The 19,335-nt window shown below is 33.6% G+C and overlaps 2 protein-coding genes across 6 annotated transcripts in view; one reads left to right on the forward strand and one right to left on the reverse strand.

Moving 5' to 3' along the window:
* LOC101741838 (ADP-ribosylation factor GTPase-activating protein 1) overlaps positions 1 to 4,069 on the reverse strand; it is a 48,291-nt gene extending 44,222 nt beyond the window's left edge. Inside the window, exons 1-2 of one of the 2 annotated variants that reach the window (XM_038011125.2) lie at positions 3,764 to 4,069; positions 1,317 to 1,484 (exon numbers count right to left, since the gene is read on the reverse strand). In XM_038011125.2, coding sequence (XP_037867053.1) covers positions 1,317 to 1,484; positions 3,764 to 3,823 — 228 coding nt within the window. In that variant the 5' untranslated portion in view covers positions 3,824 to 4,069. The remainder of the gene's footprint in view (positions 1 to 1,316; positions 1,485 to 3,763) is intronic. The other variant, XM_062675472.1, reaches the window with a different exon arrangement.
* A 1,076-nt stretch (positions 4,070 to 5,145) lies between these two features.
* Positions 5,146 to 19,335, forward strand: part of Bmptp-Z (protein tyrosine phosphatase) — a 63,240-nt gene continuing 49,050 nt past the window's right edge. For 3 of the 4 annotated variants that reach the window (XM_012695958.4, XM_012695959.4, XM_021352268.3), the window contains exons 1-2: positions 5,146 to 5,468; positions 7,440 to 7,601. In XM_012695958.4, coding sequence (XP_012551412.3) covers positions 5,391 to 5,468; positions 7,440 to 7,601 — 240 coding nt within the window. In that variant the 5' untranslated portion in view covers positions 5,146 to 5,390. 4 annotated transcript variants of the gene reach the window in all.

Raw genomic sequence — 19,335 nt, forward strand, 5'->3', positions numbered from 1 at the left:
GCGACTTTGTTTTATACTATGTAGTGATTTTACTTTGGTCTTATTTTGAATTTAGATTCATTGGTTAATTGAGTTAAAAAAGTCTTCCGACGGAACGACGGCTATGAAGTATCCGGCTCACAATGTGAATGATGCAACCAACTTTAGACAACAGGTGAAAGTCTCAAGTGTGCGATTGCTTTCAGACTGAAATACTGAGGGTACGTTCGTATGATTTCAGAAGACGTTGAGAATACAACTGCTACTTTTGATATATTTGCAAAGAAAAAGAAAGGAGACACGCCGAAATCATAGCCAATCGTCTATATTCTTCAACTACGGAGGCAATCGGATCTCATTTCCAATATGGAGTCAAGCATGTTCCGCATAAGATTCATTTTACGCAATACAGCTACACAGCAAAGTTCGCTTCTATCGCAGAGAGCAGCGCAGTCTTCCAGCCTCACTAATTAAGTAATTATTGTGTCATTTCTGCAGTCCCCGAGTTTGTTACTTTGAATCTGCAATTTCTATCTCAACGTTAAAGAAAAGGTAAGCAATCAACTTGTAAAAAAACGAAGCTTCTTTGCCTCCATCTTTTCCATTTCAAAATTTAAAACTCATTAGAATATTCTCATTGCATCACAAAATATAAAGGAGAATTGAAAAAGCTTTTTCTATATTTACCTATATTTAGATAAAAACTACGTAGGTACATATTTATATGAACATTATAAACTCTAAAAAATAATTATACTATTGTTGAAGGTCGAATTTTTAGCTAAACAATTTCATAGAAACATGTTTACTATTTGTTTAAATAGTGTGTTATATCGAAGTCAAATAAATCGTTGTTATTATTATAATTAATTTGTCTTGGAGCTAAATCACGTTATGAAAGACATAAGACTAACAAATACAAAATATTTTATAATGTATTTGTGGTGTTTATGAAACGCGCTTTTGTCTACAGCGCTCGGAACTAGCAGCACTTAATACAATTTAACTCAATAATGAAAACTCAATTATTCTGAAGCTGCGGTGCGGAATCCATTTATGAAAATTGATTTTCACATACGAAGCACTTTCATTATTGACCTACCCGCGTCTATAAATAAATTGACGGTTCGCGTCTATACATAATATTTAATATCAGAGTTGAATTAAATGTAACGTTCGAAATTCTTTCCGGAGGTTTTATTTTAACGATAACTTTTTTCCGAATTCAGTCCGCACCCTGATCGATACGCTATAATACTATAAACAATAGATAAAATTTACATATAATGTTTTAACAATTTTTTATATTAGCTTTATACATATTTAGGGCAACTCACCATCATTTTCTCAAGTTCCACGTCCTTCCACTTGTCCATAGTGACGGAGCGAACGAATGACAGGTGAACACCGAGGCTTCGATGCACGCCCGAGCACTCCAAGCATATCCAGACTCCGTACGTCACTGACACCCATTGAGGATTCAGAGTTCCGCACTCAAAGCATTTCTAAAACAAAGACCTTTTCTTTATTTTCATAATAAGTACGGTAAGTGGTTTACATAGGAAAATCTTTTTATTATGATGCAGCTGATAAAGTGGTGCTATCGTCCCGTGGATTAAAAATGGCGGGATTCCCGCAAGCAAGCACTGATTTTTCTAATAAAAGAAATACATACTTAACACACGTTGACGAATGACTTCCAGGCTGAAGGAATAACATCGTCTAATCATATCGAATCCGCAAAAAATATAATTTGCGAAGTAGCCCCCTACTTTGTGAGTTTATATATGTAAGTATAATAGATAACACCACCCTACCTATTTCTGACGTATAACATCTATAACTTAAACTAAAATATAACTTATACTATACAATTGTAATCTAAGATGATGAGTCCTCAAGGATGGTGGTGGAATACATGCTATGATATCTATGGGATTCTGTAATCACTTAACACCAAGTTGGCTGTGAGATCATTTAGCCGTCTATCTTGCAGACTGAACCAAAATGATTTTGCTGGCTGATTTTTTATTCATTAGTACACATTTTTTGTACATTTAAGTAACAAGTAGGTAGTTAAAGGGAGATTTCAGTTGTGTATTATGTTGAAAACATTTCCGAAAACAACGAAAGGCGGCGTTTATCCAAAACTTTGGTAACATATGATTGGGATATGCATTTGAACAACATGTTGTAGTTAATCCGTTCTCATAAATTCATAAATTAAACAAGTATTATCCCTTTCCGAATTCAACAAGCAAACCTGCTTTAAAATACAACATAAATATTCAAAAATAACAAAGTAGCTTCTACACTTTAAAGCCAAGTTTTCAATTCAAGGAGAAAAATATATTTTTCAACGAACAAAGAAGTCAAATAAGCTTTGTAACAATTGCTTTGTAAAGCTCAAGCTCCTTCAAGAGTAGGTCAATTCAATTTTAACTTGTAAGCTTTTCCTTATACTGCATAGAAAAATTGTATAAAAGTTTACAGCTTTTTAACTTGTAGAAGCACAGAATAGTTTCTGCATACCGTGAAAGCTGCTACCACTGAAAGAGAATAATAATGTTTCTGATTTTTTGCACTTTTTTCTATGGATTTATTTTCTTTGAAGATAAGATTAGTATAATTTAGAAAATGCAATGAATCACTACATCTTTTTACATAATTTTCTACATAATTTTAAGCGATTACCAATGCCAATGGACACAAAAACAGGAATTTTAACAGCTACCCAAGTTCTACTAGAAAGCAACATGGAACAATAATCTTATCGTAGCCGCCACAAGATAAGTGGCCAACCTAGAATACGACGCAATAAATAGCAGTCACTAGACAACCCACTGAGCTTCTCGCAGGATCTTCTCAGAAATTTGTGATTTCAATTCCAGATTATGGTACGGCATGAAAGTACTAAATTATTTTAGGCTGAGTGATGTGCTCGCCCACCAACCAAGGAGAAGCCAGAGTAGCCTTTCCAGGCCACTGGTAGATAGGTAAGCTAACAAAAGGCCTACCTAAGTAGTTAAGTTGAAGTCAGTTGTTTTTAAAAAAATTATCCTATCCTTCAAACCAGAATAGGTGATATCTTTTGGTAAAGACAAAACCTGTGGTCATGATACACCCTTCCACCAGAGCTTGGCATGAGAACTATGTTCATTTATGATATGTATTTGTTTCAGTTTTTACCTTTTTGAAAGAAGAATAGTTTTAGGCTACATAAAACTGTACTATGGATTACTGATCAACAAGTGCACCACAAAGTGCACCACATTATACTTATCACTGACAAATTGAATACAATTAACCAAGAACCTCTTTTTTGATATCACAGTGGCAGACAGATAGCTTTTTTTATACTGATCCACAAATTAAGTTCTTTATAGAGATTAAAAAAATGGAAATACACGATTTATGTAAAGTAATGTTTGTATTACCTATTTGATCCACAAATTAAGTTCTTTATGAAAGATAAAAAAAATGGAAATACACGTTTTATGTAAAGTAATGTTTGTAATACCTACTTACACACATACTCTTGTGCACACAAGTGTCAAATAAATTTATGGTTACTTTGTCTTGTTTTAAAACTAAAACTTTAAAAAAATATGAAAATTATTGTAAAAGCAATCTTATAGTTTAGAACTAACTAGCTGTGACATAGGACTAATTTTAACAGAAAAATAAATAGAAAAAGTTTTTGAGAGTTCTGTGGCAAGTATTAAAAAATCTGATGATTGGTACAAGTCCATACGGAGGATTTAAATGTGAATTCATCACTTACATGGTTCTCGTCGAGGTTGCGGATTGAGTTCAACTTGCGTTTGGTACGTGGTGATGCCATTTTATCTATTAGTGAAAGTGGGAAGTCTTTTTAAAACGACTTCACCAGACCCGTGACATGAACTCCGACCTCCAACTGTGATGTGAATTCATGAAACGGATTGAAACGTCCTACGTCACGAATTGTGAAATGTCAAAGTTCCTGCTTTTTAAATTTTTTTCAGTTTAGTAGATAAGCAAAAGAGACTTATCCCATACTATTATTATACTGCGCAGTAAAATAAGGGTGAATAAAGTTGAAGCGAAGTTTTTTCGGCAATTGATTTTGAAAGTCCGAATTACCCGGAATTACTTTAACAAAAGTTCCTGTCTAATGTGTCTAAATGTTTAAAAATATTTTTAAATTTAGTTTAAGGTAATGTCTTTTAATTTGGTTAATTCTCCTGTCGTTGCCAACTTTTATTTTAGATAATCATTCACTTCGTTTCTTTTGCGAGTGTTCTCCAAAGAAGTTAATTTTTCTACCCAGGCGGTAAAATTTTATGATCGCCACTTTTAGTAATATAGTTTATTGTAATGTATGCAAGTTTATTATGAAAATACGTGTAATATGGGATAGATTTGTGAAGGTTTTAAATACGCAGCGGTGCCGTCTACATATCTTCAAATAGAATTGAAAATAGCGAGACCAATATTACCCCAAACAAATATTACCAAATTTTCAGTAGATCTTTGTCTGGTGATTGGGTTCATTTTCTCCCACTTGTACAATTAAAGTTGCTGTTGGCAACAATTATTAGGTACACGTTTAAACAGAGAGATATTCTAAAATGTCCAAAAAAGTCAGACCGGAGAGGCTATGATTAAATACTTTCGGAAGAGTTACTACAATCAATTATATTATATAACTTTTAATTAGTATTTTACTTTAATTTCTCTTTGACTACTATTTAACAAATCTAGTCTACTACAAGAGCCTATTTTTAAATATATGAGTCGACTATTATCAAAGGCGGCAATCTGACTTTTGGACAATGATTGGTAAATCAGAAAAACGAATTATTGACTTTGTATTCCATTGGCAGTCACAAAACTCTTCGGAACGACATCTTAGATAAATAACAGGTTAACTATTAACCTTTATTTAATGCAGGTTTTGAACCGTATTCTTTGAAGGAGACGATTATATTCAAATAAATCTGTATTGAAATATCAATAAAAATTTTTTGTCCAAATGCACAGATTGCCACCTTTGATAATAGACGACTCATATGCTGCTATGGTGAAACAGAATCGAAGATTTATTACAGCCTAAAACTTCTAAAATTTTGTGACATGTTGGTAGAAATAGTAGAAATCGATTAACATACCGACAACATTGAAGTAGACAGCGGTGCACTCATTCAGACAGAAGGTCCGACTCTGGTGAAATTGAATCATTTCTGTCGTTTACTCCGTTGGAAGTTCTCGTGTTACCGATTTCATACCTCGACATTGGTCTACACGCTTCTTGCAGAGTATCATCATCGGCTTCTCAATAGAAATAATTTTTCAGTGGAGTTAAAAACCGCGGGCTGAGCGGTATTCACCTTTGTTGAGATTCAGCGTGAGATGAAAAATTAGTTACGATGAATCCGAAGTTGAACAGCATTGAAGCCGAATATCTGGATATCATGCACAGGAATGGGTGGCCCCTGATTTATCAGGTTAGTAGTGGAATGAGATGACGCGCTCCAAGGCGCCACGCATCATAACTTTCAAAAGAAGTTGCAACCGTGTTTACATTTTGCCGTTTATAATGTTCGGGTAATTCGGTTATTATTGTTGACTTTTTTATCAAATCTGGACTGTAATTCTTCAAATAGATTTACGGAATGCGTTTCGCATGAAACTTTTTCCGTATAATCAACTTTTTATTAAAGTTTTCGTAGTTTTTAAAACTGGCAATGCAGGTATAAAACTTGTTTAGAAGTAAAAGAAATTCCGCTTTTGTCGTGCAAACTGTCTTATCATTCAAATATTACTGTAAACCTTTAAATTTACATAAATTTTTTACTGATTAGTAGGTTTCAAATATATTTTTTATGAAATTAATCAATCTTCTTGTTTTTTGGTGTTCATAAAATATATATAAAAAAGGAAACCACAGTTACATTTTTTGTCAGAAGCATTGTTTTATTTATTTAAAAAATGTCAACCAACATTTAACTGAGTACTAACTCAATTACTCTCACGTTTAAAAGGAACTTTCATCTAATCAAATTTAGTATCAGAGCATATTGAATGCTCTTATGTAAAAGCCAAATAAAAAATTAAATACTGGTACTACTAAAATCAGATCTACCTTTGCACAATCCACTTTTATTTTATTTGATGTGGGTATTTTGTTTTTTTTTCGGGTGGACTCAATAATTATGGATATTATGATTGCATATTTATTGTAATTATAAATCGCAAGATATGACTTTAATTTAAATATTTTAAGATTGATTATTTCTAAAATATTATAGAATAAAAATTACCATTTCAGTATACCTGTAAATAAATTGTATCGATTATATAAATTGACTGATAGTGTTAAAGAATAAAATAAGACTACATGCCACTACAATATTAAAAACAGAATAAGTATAATAATAAGTATAATAAAAATATAATTTAAATAAGAAATGGTACATGTGAAATTACAGTTACAATATTTGAAACTGTAAAATATACATTTAATTCATACATATATCTGTATAACAAATTGCATCATGTAATGTAACTGCAGCATATGTATTGTACAGCTTGACAGGCAGATTTGGTAGTAAAGTAATTCTTCTAAATAGGTTGTATTAGAAAATTATAGATTCTGGAATAATTTTGAAAAATTTCAAATATCATTTTTTAATAGATATGAACCTAAATAGCAGGCAACAATATAGCCTATTTGCAGATAATAGCTCAATTTAAGAAAGAAATTTAAGCAAAAAATACTATCGGATCACAATTAAGATAGTCACAGCAGTAAAATGTTATGTAATTTTTTATTTTTAATACCTTTTTGTTTGGTTACTTAGATTTAACTATTCATATTGAACAAATATTCATATACAACAAAAATAACAAATATTCATATTGAATCATATTTTTGTCTAATACTTATTTCTCTTATAAAATTACAACAAAACTATTAACATTACAAATACCCGGAATATTACATTTTAACTTATATTTGTGCAAATGCCAATTAAAGTTGTGAACATAACAAAATAATCTGAAAACATTATTATCTACCTCATAATTTTTAATTTTAGTCAATATTTTCCCTATCTATGTTGTTTCTCCGAAAACGACAACCGCATTTCTACCCGCGATATTATGAGATAATAAGGCGAACTATCGCAATTGTCTCTGCATTCAAAAGCATACGACTGAAGCCACACCCACAATGGATTTCGAGACAAAGAATTTTTAATTGCTAATTTCCGCTTTAAGATAACTAGGCCACCAATCTCGCTATTAGCGCGACCCCAAATAAAAAATTTCCTCCAGACATACTATATATATCATGCAAAAGTGAAATCAACAATAGCTATAATTATGAATACGAGCGCAGTTTTCCTACGTAGTAGTAGTATGTAGTATAGCGTTGAAGTCGTATTCCGAGATGCTAAACTGTTGATATTTTGCAGAGGGTCGGTCAGGAGTGTCAAAAGCTCCCGTACACTTGTGTGGAGGCGAAGAGGCCTCACAACAAGGCGCTGAACCGCTACCGCGACGTGAACCCGTACGACCACAGCCGCATCGTCCTACAGCGTAGCGAGAACGATTACATAAACGCTAATCTCGTTAGGGTAAGTTTTTGTTTATTCGTTTGTTTTTTTTTTACAGCCGAACGTACCTTTTTGATTTTTTTCCTACTTATGCTGATAGCCTTGAGAGGCTAATTCAGCTTAACCTAGCGTATAGGTGAACTTCGAGGCTCAAACCGGAGGTGTTGCTCACACTGGCCTTAGCAAGAGCAGTGCTTCGCAGAATCTACCACCGAATCGGAAACGCGACCCATCGAGAAGATTCGGCGAGAAACTCAGTGGGCTGTGTGTATAGGTTAATTTAATCGCCGAGCCCTTCGTCGCAAGCAATTCTGCATTATACTAATATAGATCTCATAAATATGTTTAGAATCGAAATATTTTACATACTTCACTGCTGTATTTTTGAAAATATTTCGACCTAAAATATTAACGGAAAATACGCCGCTCGACAATTGATGATTATTTAATCATATCAATTATCTCAATTCTAAAAGTAGACTGAACCTACTTACGATTTATATTGGTCATACCAGGAATACTCGGATTCGCGCTAACAACGAACCGTAGTTTTCACATTAATCACGTATCCTAATTAAACAGGAAACGTAATCAAAACTATTTTCAAAACACTATTACTTAGATAAATATAAACGTATTTTTTATTACAACAAGAAATTGTTCGAACGAGTATATCAAATCATTCCACATTTCTTATTGTCTCTGTCGGACATTAATAGTGTCTAAAGACAATCATATTAATAAAGGTTTAAGACTTAAACAATTTTCTGCCCTTTGAGTAATAAGGCTTAATTTTAATTAATTAGATTACTATTTTACGCAAAGATAAATCGGTGCCTGTGAAATTCGAATAACGTTACCTACTGGTCTACAAAGAGCCTCAAATTACAGCTTGCTTATGGTTTTTTAGCATTTGTGTAATTTTAATGTCAGCCTTAATTCGTCGTGAGAAGATATACGAAAACAGGTAAGTCATGATGGATATAAATGATTTGCATACTCGTTGTAATTAATAAATGAAGGAAAATGTGATTTTTTTCTCTTATTCATCGTCCTCCTTTTTACTTAATAAGAAAATAAGTTCATGCTAATTGCACGTAGTAAAACAAAAGGCAGATATTTCTTTGTTTATTTAAGTCTAATATTCATGACTGGTTTCCGTTACAGTTAGAGTTGTATGAACCTAAAGGTGGACTTATTTCCGGAACGACTGATCTGACTTGATGTTCGTTGGCAGCCAGGAGACTGAGGCACTCTTGGCTGTACTGTTACTGGTGGTAGGACCTCTTGTGAGTCCGCGCGGGTAGGTACCACCACCTCGCCTATTTCTGTCGTGAAGCAGCAATGCGTTTCGGTTTGAAGGGAGGGGCAGCCGTTGTAACTATACTTAAAACTTATATCTCAGGGTGAATGGCGCATTTACGTTGTAGATGTCTATGGGCTCCAGTAACCACTCAACACAAGGTGGACTGTGAACTAGTCCACCCATCTAAGCAATAAAAAAAAATCTCCAGCTTTGATCCGTTTTACTGTCGGAGTCGTTCTTACTCTTGAAAATGGAACGCAGGACTACCTAGATTATTTTACTTTTCCACAGATTTGTAAGTCATGATCCTAATAAAAAAGAGCCGTAGTTAACAATCGATTGACTAGACACATTTAATTCTTAACACATTGCCGGTTAATTCCCGTTGTTGTAACTATGTGCTTTGACAAGGAAAATTTTAAATGGTTTTATTTGATAAATATAAAATTAAGAACAAAAATAATTCGTGTCATTTATATCCACCACAATTATTTTCATTCACAGGAATTTTAGTATTATCCTCCACGCCATGCTGGGTATGTTTTTAATAAAGTCAGTCTTATCTGTTATTGTAACGCAAATTATTCTAAGAAAAATATCGTTGCTATAAATATAGTAGATTAATGAAGGGTCCTCGTTGCGATCCAACTATGGAGCTCAGACCGCAATAAACAAATATGTAAGGAGTGATGAAAATTCAAAAAAAGTTTCAATTTACGATTAAAATTAACAAATCTATAAAATAAATACATACATGTGTCCCCAGATCTGATCTCAAAATATGTTCTAGAATTTCAGGTTATGAATTTAAAATAGAATTATACTTAAAACGAGTATCGCTCTGATATTCTTTGAAAATGATTCAATATTTGTAGCAAATACAACATTGTGTTTTTAAGTTATTTTTCATATTTAGGGAATGTTCTCTCTTAAAGTGTAAATTATTTACGCATTACATATTCAGATCGAATAACCTCTGCCTGTATTCAACTCATGAATACAACAGATAAATTATGAGAGGGTATTTCTTAATCCTCTTTTGTTAATTTTCCGTCGCGATGTACATACGTATTGTTAATATTAAGTTAAGAACGAATTGTTTCAACACAAGTTATTTGTAATTGAGCATGCCAACTGAAATAACCGATACATTTGTCGAAACAAGAACATCGGAATTGTCCACTGAAATACTAATTCCAGCGTCAGTACTCCATTTCGTTGCTTTACAATAGTATTTTCTTGCCTATTAATAGATATGTGTACATACAGTTTTCGTTAAATAAATAAGTTTTTGTTTATATTGAAGAATGCCTTTATTTCGAATAATCATTTCAAATAGACTTTTACTAATGATTCGTAATGCGGTTTCGTCACTACGAAAAATTGGCCGCCTTTGCATATATGTAATTAAATAAACAGCTTTTGGTTTCGAGAAATTATATTTGTCGGTGCAAACGACTAATCAATAGAAATGTGATTCAACTTTCGAGCCGCAGTCGAAGCTACGTGTTCTTTAGAACATCTATCCCGCGCATACCGACAGGACACTGCACCAATTGATTCAGATTAAGATTCACCATACAGTAAACAACAGTAGTGACAACTAGAAGTATTTGACATTATTAAATCTGCTCTTATTTGGATTAAATCAATGTCGCTCTATGCCATGAGGTCTCCGTACATTACATTTATACAATGCAATTGGCTACTGTCATGTTTAATCTGCTCAATTGCTGGCTGAATACTGTTAGTGAGAAAACAGTAAGAAGAGTCTGTCAAATGACGCACGCATTCTTAACTGCATCTCATAAAGTTTGTCGGTTAGTTGACAAGGATATATTTTCATGTGTCCAAAACTAGAATAATTATTGATATAACTTCTATTGTTAATAGTAGTCACTTACAGTCATTTTGTGTAATCTTGATAATGATAGAATATTTCAATAATATCAGTAATGTACAATTAAATGTAACATAAACAACAAACAATATAATGTAAAAAATTAAATGAGAGAGAGAGAAAGAGAGTCTAGTACTTGGGCAGCCAGCGGCTTGGCTATGGCCCCCGTGACATGGCTAACTTATATGAGCGACGAAGACCACCGTACGTCTCACCATCAGTTAGCCCGTAGTCTGGACTGCCATCGGAGGCAATAAAAAAACATAATTTAATGAAATTTGCGTAATTAAAATGAATTAAAAATGATGTACATTGAAAACATTCTGAAAGTGTTTTAAAAATATACCAACGTCCACTTATGAAAATGTTTCTGCATCGCACCGCTGCTCCTGTTTAAATATTCGAACTCTGTATTTAACCGAAACGGGAATGACCTCTGAATAACTAAAAAAAAATGTTATGGTTTTTCAAATATTTGAAAATTTAAAATGAACTGTGCTAATGAAATTGACAACTGACAATTCTTCAAATATTTATAGCTTCGAATCGCTCTTTGTTGTTATCAATATGTACATACTCGTACTCGCAATACAGTGACTGACTCAGCTTCGAATTCACAATTCCCGATCGATTACATACATTACTTGATAGTAATAAGTACCACAGCGCGCCGTGTTTGAACGTTAAATTGTCTATTTCGATACGTTATTAAGTCGTCATTATTAGTTAGTGCTGACGGATTCATGTAATTTTTTCCCATAGACACAGCCCACTGAGTTTTTCGCCGGATCTTCTCAGTGGGTCGCGTTTCCGATCCGGTGGTAGATTCTGCGAAGCACTGCTCTTGTTAGGGTCAGTGTGAGCATCACTCCGGTTTGAGCCCCGTGAGCTCACCTACACACGTTAGGGTGAAGCTGAAATAGCCTCTCCAGGCTATCAGCATAGGTAGGAAAAAAATATGTCATTATTTAAGGTATTAGCAAAAATTGGTTAGTATGTACTTATAAATAAATATATGTACGTATATATTCATAAAACTGCGCCATTTTACACGCGTATTTCCACTGTAGATCTGTTAGATCTGGAGTGTTCAGGTATTTTGTGAAAAAAATAATTTAAATGGTTATTGTTCTGAAATACGGCTTATACTTATATAATGCAGCTATAGCAGCATACTGTAGCTTTAAAAAAAGCAGATGAGTGTTTTTTACAATGGTTTTCCAACCGAATATCTTTTCCCTTTTTGTATGGTAAATATTGTTAATTTTTAGTTACAAAATTTTTGAGAAAATATGTACCTATTAAACAGAGCAAAACTGCTAAATCTAGTATTTAAAAATAGATCCAAATCTCGAGTTATTTGTGATTATTGTCGAATTTCAATCTTTCGGCAAACGCTAATTGTAATCTATCGCTGAGAATTAATGGAATACATCGACACATGCATAACATGGGATATCCATGATTACATCATTTTTAATTATAATTGATTGTAATATTAGAGTTATGTAAATGTGAATAGTAATGATAATTACTTTATCAAGATATAGTAAAGCTCAACAAATGTTCAACTCAACAAATAATAACTAAACTCAATAAAAAACTCAACAGATGTTCACGATTGACTACCACGGTGAAGGAATTCACATCGTGTAATAAAAATCAAACCCGCGAAATTATAATTTACGTACTTACTGGTGGTAGGACCTCTTCTGAGTCCGTACGGGTAGGTACCACCACCCTGCCTATTTCTGCCGTGAAGCAGTAATGCGTTTCGGTTTGAAGGGTGGGGCAGCCGTTGTAACTATACTTGAGACTTTAGAATTTATATCTCAAGGTGGGTGGCCCATTTACGTTATAGATGTCTATGGGCTCCAGTAACCACTTAACACCAGGTGGGCTGTGAGCTCGTCCACCCATCTAAATGTTTTTTGTAGGTTCTCACCGTTATCGATTTGGGTGAAGCTCAAGAGTAATGTTGTCCATGGTGGTAGTCCTTAATCCAATAATGATAATAACATTAAGATTAGATCATTAGATATTTATTTGACTATAGAAAGTAAGTCCTTCAGTACCTTCTTTGATTTTTCTACGTTTCAAATAATAGGTATATTGTTAAAATATTATGTAACGTAGATTATTAACACAGGATATTTTTATCATGGTAAATGAAATGACCTCGACATCGACGGGCTAGTATAGGGCAGTGTGTTCACTGGGCTGTGATTTTACGTGCCAACTGATAGTTCATGGACCAGAGAGTGACACAAAAAAAACGAACTCTTTATTCCGGGAAAATGCAACGCGTTTTTGTAAATTTGACTTGCAAATCGAAAGCGGGTGAAACCGCGCGCCACATGCATGTTTCCAAAGGACAATGCCCATTTTCTTTGGACGTTTGGGCCCCTAAAAGAAAGTTGTCGGGTCATGATGGTTTTAACTTAATTTAATAGACAAAGAAATATCGTTTCATATTCAGAAAACGATTTTTATATTCTCACCGAGGTTGAAAAGAAAACGGTTTTTTCCTGCAGCTAAAATGTTAATTGTTTTCTTCGAAATCAATAATCGCTCTCATAATTAGTTACAGTGTTAAATAGTTCATTGTGGTTAATGTTGCTAGAAATTAGCCCATAAGTACATCGATATTCTTGTTGTTTTTTAAATTTGCCAATAGGCAGGCAAAGAGCGTAGCCTATACAGCCTAGGTATCTCTTTTTATTGCTTTTTGGAAGTTTTGACGTCAACTCGACGAATACCACATTGACTGAGCGTGAGTTTCCACCGACCTTTTATCTTGAAAAAAAAAAAACAGTCACTGCTATGTTAGCCACAGTTTTATTCCAATGCCTCAATAATCGTGAACAACGATTATTGACGTTTAATACACAAAACAACACCCAATTTATATATTATACATCACAATAAACTATTAAAAAAACATTAAAATAAAACTTCAAGTGACGCTTCACTCGGGTTGCTCCCAAAACTCTCTGTTAATAAAGAGTAAATAATGGTGAGCCATTGAGATTTTTATTAATGGAATTATTAATTCAATGTCTAAAAATATTATATAATTCAGGGTTTTAAGTAATAATTATTATTACAATAAATTAATATTGAATTGAACAAAAATAAACTAAAAAAGTCTGTGAACTATAACCATTAGCTTTTTTTTATTGCCCTCGCAGGCAGACGAGCATACGGCCCACCTGATGGTGAGTGGTTACCGTCGCCCATGGACTTCAGGTATCAATCAACACGCATTATAAAATTAGCGTGGATATCGCTCTGCAAATATTGCGTTCCGTACTAAATATTAATTCGGATGAATATCGGTCGTGCCAGTTAATTTACGGTCGACATTATTGTCGTTTGAACGCATCGAATGCTATGTGAATTCTCGAATACTATCACGCGTACCTCGCGATAGTGAAACGGTTTCATCAATGTAATAAAAGGACTTTTCATATTTCTTTTTAATAATGGCCATTTATTCCAATATTCAATTTAAAGTGAGATGAGAACACCGTTCGCTAAATCAATCATATCTCTAACATTCCTGCCTCATTTAGTCAATTAAGTTTTGCTAGAAAAAAAATACTGATTTTTTTTTGTTAAGTCGAAATAGATTTTAGATTCCATTAATTTTCTTAAAATGGAATTTCAATTTGAAGTTAAATAAAAATGCAACTGAAAATGTTAGTAGGGACAGAAAATTAATAAAATTTTAAACCTGAAATTAAATGTAGATGTTCTTTTGAAAATAAGTATTTATAGAACACCGACAGACCTGCTTTAGCTTTTATTTAAATTATTGTAATTTAAAAGTAATGTAGGCGAAAAGCCTCGAAAGAGAAAAAATAGATTAGTTTTTCTTTAGACGGCTCACGTCCCACGCGGCTTGGGATAGCTGCCGGAGCCGACATAAACACAACAAACAAACACCCACCTTGAGATATGACATCTAAGTCTTAACTGAATAATCATTACCCAACTCTTAGAACTGAAACTCATTAGTATTACACAACAGTAACAGGTAGGGTAGTGACGCCTACCCGTGTACAAAAGGCACTAGTAAAAAGTCTGTACTTAATAATAATATGTTTATTTCAAATTACCCAGAAAAATAAAATTGTTTTTGTTTCTAAGACGCAATTATTATTATTATTATAGTGAATGTATAGGGTTGTGCCACAAAATATGCAGATGCATCTATTGCTAAAACATTCTAAACGCAAAAGCTCTCAAAATTTATTCCGGCTAAAAGATCTAAAATGAAACAACAAAGGCTAGCCGCGGGACGATCCCCGGCTGGATATTGAGCGAAGTCTGGATATACGATGAAAATAGGTGCATGCGCGCGGTTAAAGTGAAGTTCGTAGATAACTTTTGTAGTCTATAATAAGTAAAACTTAAATAATACAGATTATAACTTAATTGGTAAAAGTAAGTTCTGGTCCAGAACTGGAACATAAATTTATTTATAAAGTACTAGCCGTATTCGTGTAAAATAACGTTTAAAATTTAAAATAATCGTATAAAATTAACATTATTATTTATTGTCATTATTATTAGGGAGTCTAACACTCATATAAATATTAGCCTATCCATTAAGTACACGTATTTTCTACATGGATTTACCAAGTTTCAAGTCAATCGGATTCATGGTTCAGTATGTAGATTTATATTAATATAGATTAGTAATTGGATTTATTGGATATTAGTAATTTGTGATTTGGATTTGGTTGTCCGGTGTGTATATTATTATTGGTATATCAATTTGTTAAAACGATTCGTGCGCAACATATTTATACGTTGATACCGTGATAACATTATTTACGAGAATGGCATCATCGAATGTTGCGCAGATAAAATTACTAAACAACAATCATAATATTAAGATTATGAACTGACACTTAAATAGGACGGACAGATAAGATCACTATTCACTTGGGTCCATACGTATCACAGCATGAATATCGCCATCGTTTTCCTACCTATGCTGATAGCCTTGAGAGGCTATTCCAGCTTCAGCCACCGGATCAGAAACGCGACCCACTGAGAAGATCCGGCGAGAAACTCAGTGGGCTAGAATCGCCATCAATGAAATCCAATCGCATTAGAATAATCGCTATTCTACGGCTCAAACTCGAATCCGTGCTTACTCCCATCATTCCGTGTCTTGCTTCGTCTGTGTGATCTGTCCGTCTCCGAAGAATTAGTAAAAATAAAGATGCCATAGAGTGTCCAAATATTTTTATTTGCTACTTGTAATAAGTATTTCAGTAATTTACGATGACATTTTGGTAAAATGTATTCCATTTTGAATAGGTTGTAGATCAAATTTAAAGTTTACCATGTACCCTTGGAAATCATGGGACCCTGGGAGTAAAATTCATGAATTCTGAGTTTTTTTAATTTTTTAATGTAACTACTGGTTTGTGTCTTTTGTATAGAAATACTTGAATAAAAACAGTTCAGTATCATTTTCTCCTTTAGTTGTCAATAGACTATCTTTATGCGAAATTAAAATAATTGTAATTGTCGAATTTGAAGTCGTTGTGGCCTAAAGGATAAGACGCCCGGTGCAATCGTATCAAGCGATGCACCGGTGTCCGAATCCCGCAGGCGGGTTCCAATTTTGTAATGAAATGCGTACTTAACAATTGTTCACGATTGACTTCCACGGTGAAGGAATAACATCGTGTAATAAAAATCAAACCCGCAAAATTATGATTTGCGTAATTACTGTTAGTAGAAAATTTTGAGCCAGCACGGGTAGGTACCACCACCCTGCCTATTTCTACCGTGAAGCAGTAATGCGTTTAGGTTTGAAGGGTAAGACGGCCGTTCTACTGTTAAAAAGCTGAGGTAGATGGCGGAATTTACTTAACACCAGGTGGGCCGTGAGCTCGCCCGCACACCTAACCAACAAAAAAATAATTGGAAACAGTTAATTTCCCCCTATCTGTACAGTAAAAAATTCGCCTAAAGAAAATTTACAATTAATCTTGATCTCGATGTGTTTGATGGTCGAGGTGGATGAAAATTGGGCGAACGTAGTATGTAATTGCTTTTCATGTCTATTTTTCTTATTATTTAACGGTTCTCATCTGAACGAAAATAGGTTGCGTAATGATCACAACGAGAACATTACACCAATGAGACATTGGAAGAACTCGAAATGTAACAGCAACAATGGTTGCAAGATTAAGGACAAAGTTATCTATACTAATATTATAAAGAGGAAATATTTGTTTGTTTGTATTGAATAGGCTCCGAAACTACTGAACCGATTTGAAAAATTCTTTCACTGTTTGGAAGCTACATTATTCCTGAGTGACATAGACTATAATATTTTATGAAAAAAATTAGGGACCCTTACTAAAACTCCAATAATGTATAACCCAAGGTGTAAAAAAATTACCTAAAATATTATTTACATCGCGTGCCCTGCGAAAACTATTGATGATAGAATAAAATAATGTACTAGGACTTTGTAGAACACATTATTATTTACAAAAAGTGTCATGACAGCATATGTTTACCTATTATAGAAATGCCGCAATAAGTGTTCTTTTATTTTAAAAAATAAAACAACGTCGTTGAAATTTTTGTTAAAGACCCAAGCGGAGCCGGAGCGGGCCGCTAGTAATCGATAAATACAAGACTTTCCGTACAGTATAAATTGCTTCGAATGCAAAAAATAATAATTAAAGATTTAAGTATGTAACTTTATCAAATTTAAAAAACAGACAATGAGAACGTTGTAGTCTTATATTTAACAGCTTCAAGTAATAAACGTTGAACCTTATGTTCCTTCTAATTAATTCATTCAAAAAGCGTTACGTAAATAGTGAAACTCGATACAACATACTCAAAATTTGACATATTTATGAAGTGTCCATGACTTGGTCAATGTACTAAATTTCAGTTTGGTTTCTTCAAATTAAATAAGAGAAATTGTACTGTTGCGGGCCGAATAGTAGATGGTATGGTTTATCGGATTTACGAAAGTTAAAAATACTCGACATGGACTTTTAATGAAGACGCTTTTGCAGAGATAAGCGTAGTTTTCGTAAAAAAAAACCTAACAACATTTCATCGAATCACTAACATATCATAGCTATCATAGTGCAACACGCAGCTTGGCGCTCACTAGATTTACAAATCGAATACTCATGGTTTCTGAGATTGACAATTTGATGGGCGCACGTTCGGCCTTGGTATATACGGACGTTGGAAATTTCGGACATAAACTTGATAAATCAGTAAACCACGGTAGGATGCGTTATGTGCCTCCTCTGATAATTCACTCAGCTACCAACCGTATCTGAGGTGCGCCTCGGAATGGCTTGAGGCGTGATTTCTGACGTAGCTGTCGGTTGGCAATTTTGCCAACGTTCACGATCTGTAACCGACTGGATCAATCATCGTGCATACATTTCCGGATGCATAAGCAAATAACTGCGTTCGGAATTTATGATATAGTATAGTTGTAAAATAATAGTTGAGTCGACCGAAAACAAGAAATGATGATGGCCCACGACTTAGTTACGTTTACATTCCGTTTTTATGATTTAACATTGAACATTCGAAATATTTATGATAAATGGAATTTAGCTTAATGAATTGTTAGAATAAGACCCTTGATTTAGAACAACTGGTTCAAGGTAGGATTCACTGAATTAAAGATATTAATACGAGCTAAAATAGAGTTTGAAGGCAAACCTAGACATAAATAAAGCCTTAAAATGATGTATGTTTTTTATAGAACAGGTGCTTTGACTTAGTAATACGATTAGAAAAGAAATTTCTGACAGCAGAAGATACCACATTTCCATAACTTAAGTAAATTGTATGGCAATCTAAATAGCATTAATTTATAAACAACTAATAAATATTATTATTTGATTGAGGGACTTTAGCAAGTAGAAATAACGAGTTTAACCCAAAACATGATGCAGTTTTTAAACCAAACAGTACCTAAAGCTGTGCTAAAGCACAATTCCAACAACGAAGTCTTCTGATAAGGAAAAATAAAATAAAAAACTGTATATTCTGAAATTATTTAAGTATTAGAAATAAAAACATCACACAGCTGAAATGCCCAACACCAGTGAAATAAGGAATTTCAAACATTTGCCAAAAATATATTTAAACAGTTTGTCAAACATAAACGTGCAATCGATTTATTATTTTCAATCGGTGTATACTTCTTTTCCACACACAAATCGCATGCCACGGACACTTGACTACTTCTTCAAGCAAAGCCTAAAAAATGTTTAAAAAGCTCGCCATCTTAACGTATGCATAGCACAACCACTTTTAATTGGAATTCAGTAGTATTTTAAAACCAAATACTCAGTATTATATCTCGAGCGACCTGTTGTGTTTACAAACAATGCCTCCGTATGTGCTCTTGTTTGGCTTATAAAGCTCATGTTAAAAGTCTACGCGCAGATTATGGCGTTGAAAATGTTGCTCGACTAATGAGTTCATCGTTATCAATCGCTTCTGTCTGATCAGGTGTCCGGGGCTTGTAA

Source organism: Bombyx mori, chromosome 1 (assembly GCF_030269925.1).
Source record: "Bombyx mori chromosome 1, ASM3026992v2".
NCBI classification, from domain to species: domain Eukaryota; kingdom Metazoa; phylum Arthropoda; class Insecta; order Lepidoptera; family Bombycidae; genus Bombyx; species Bombyx mori.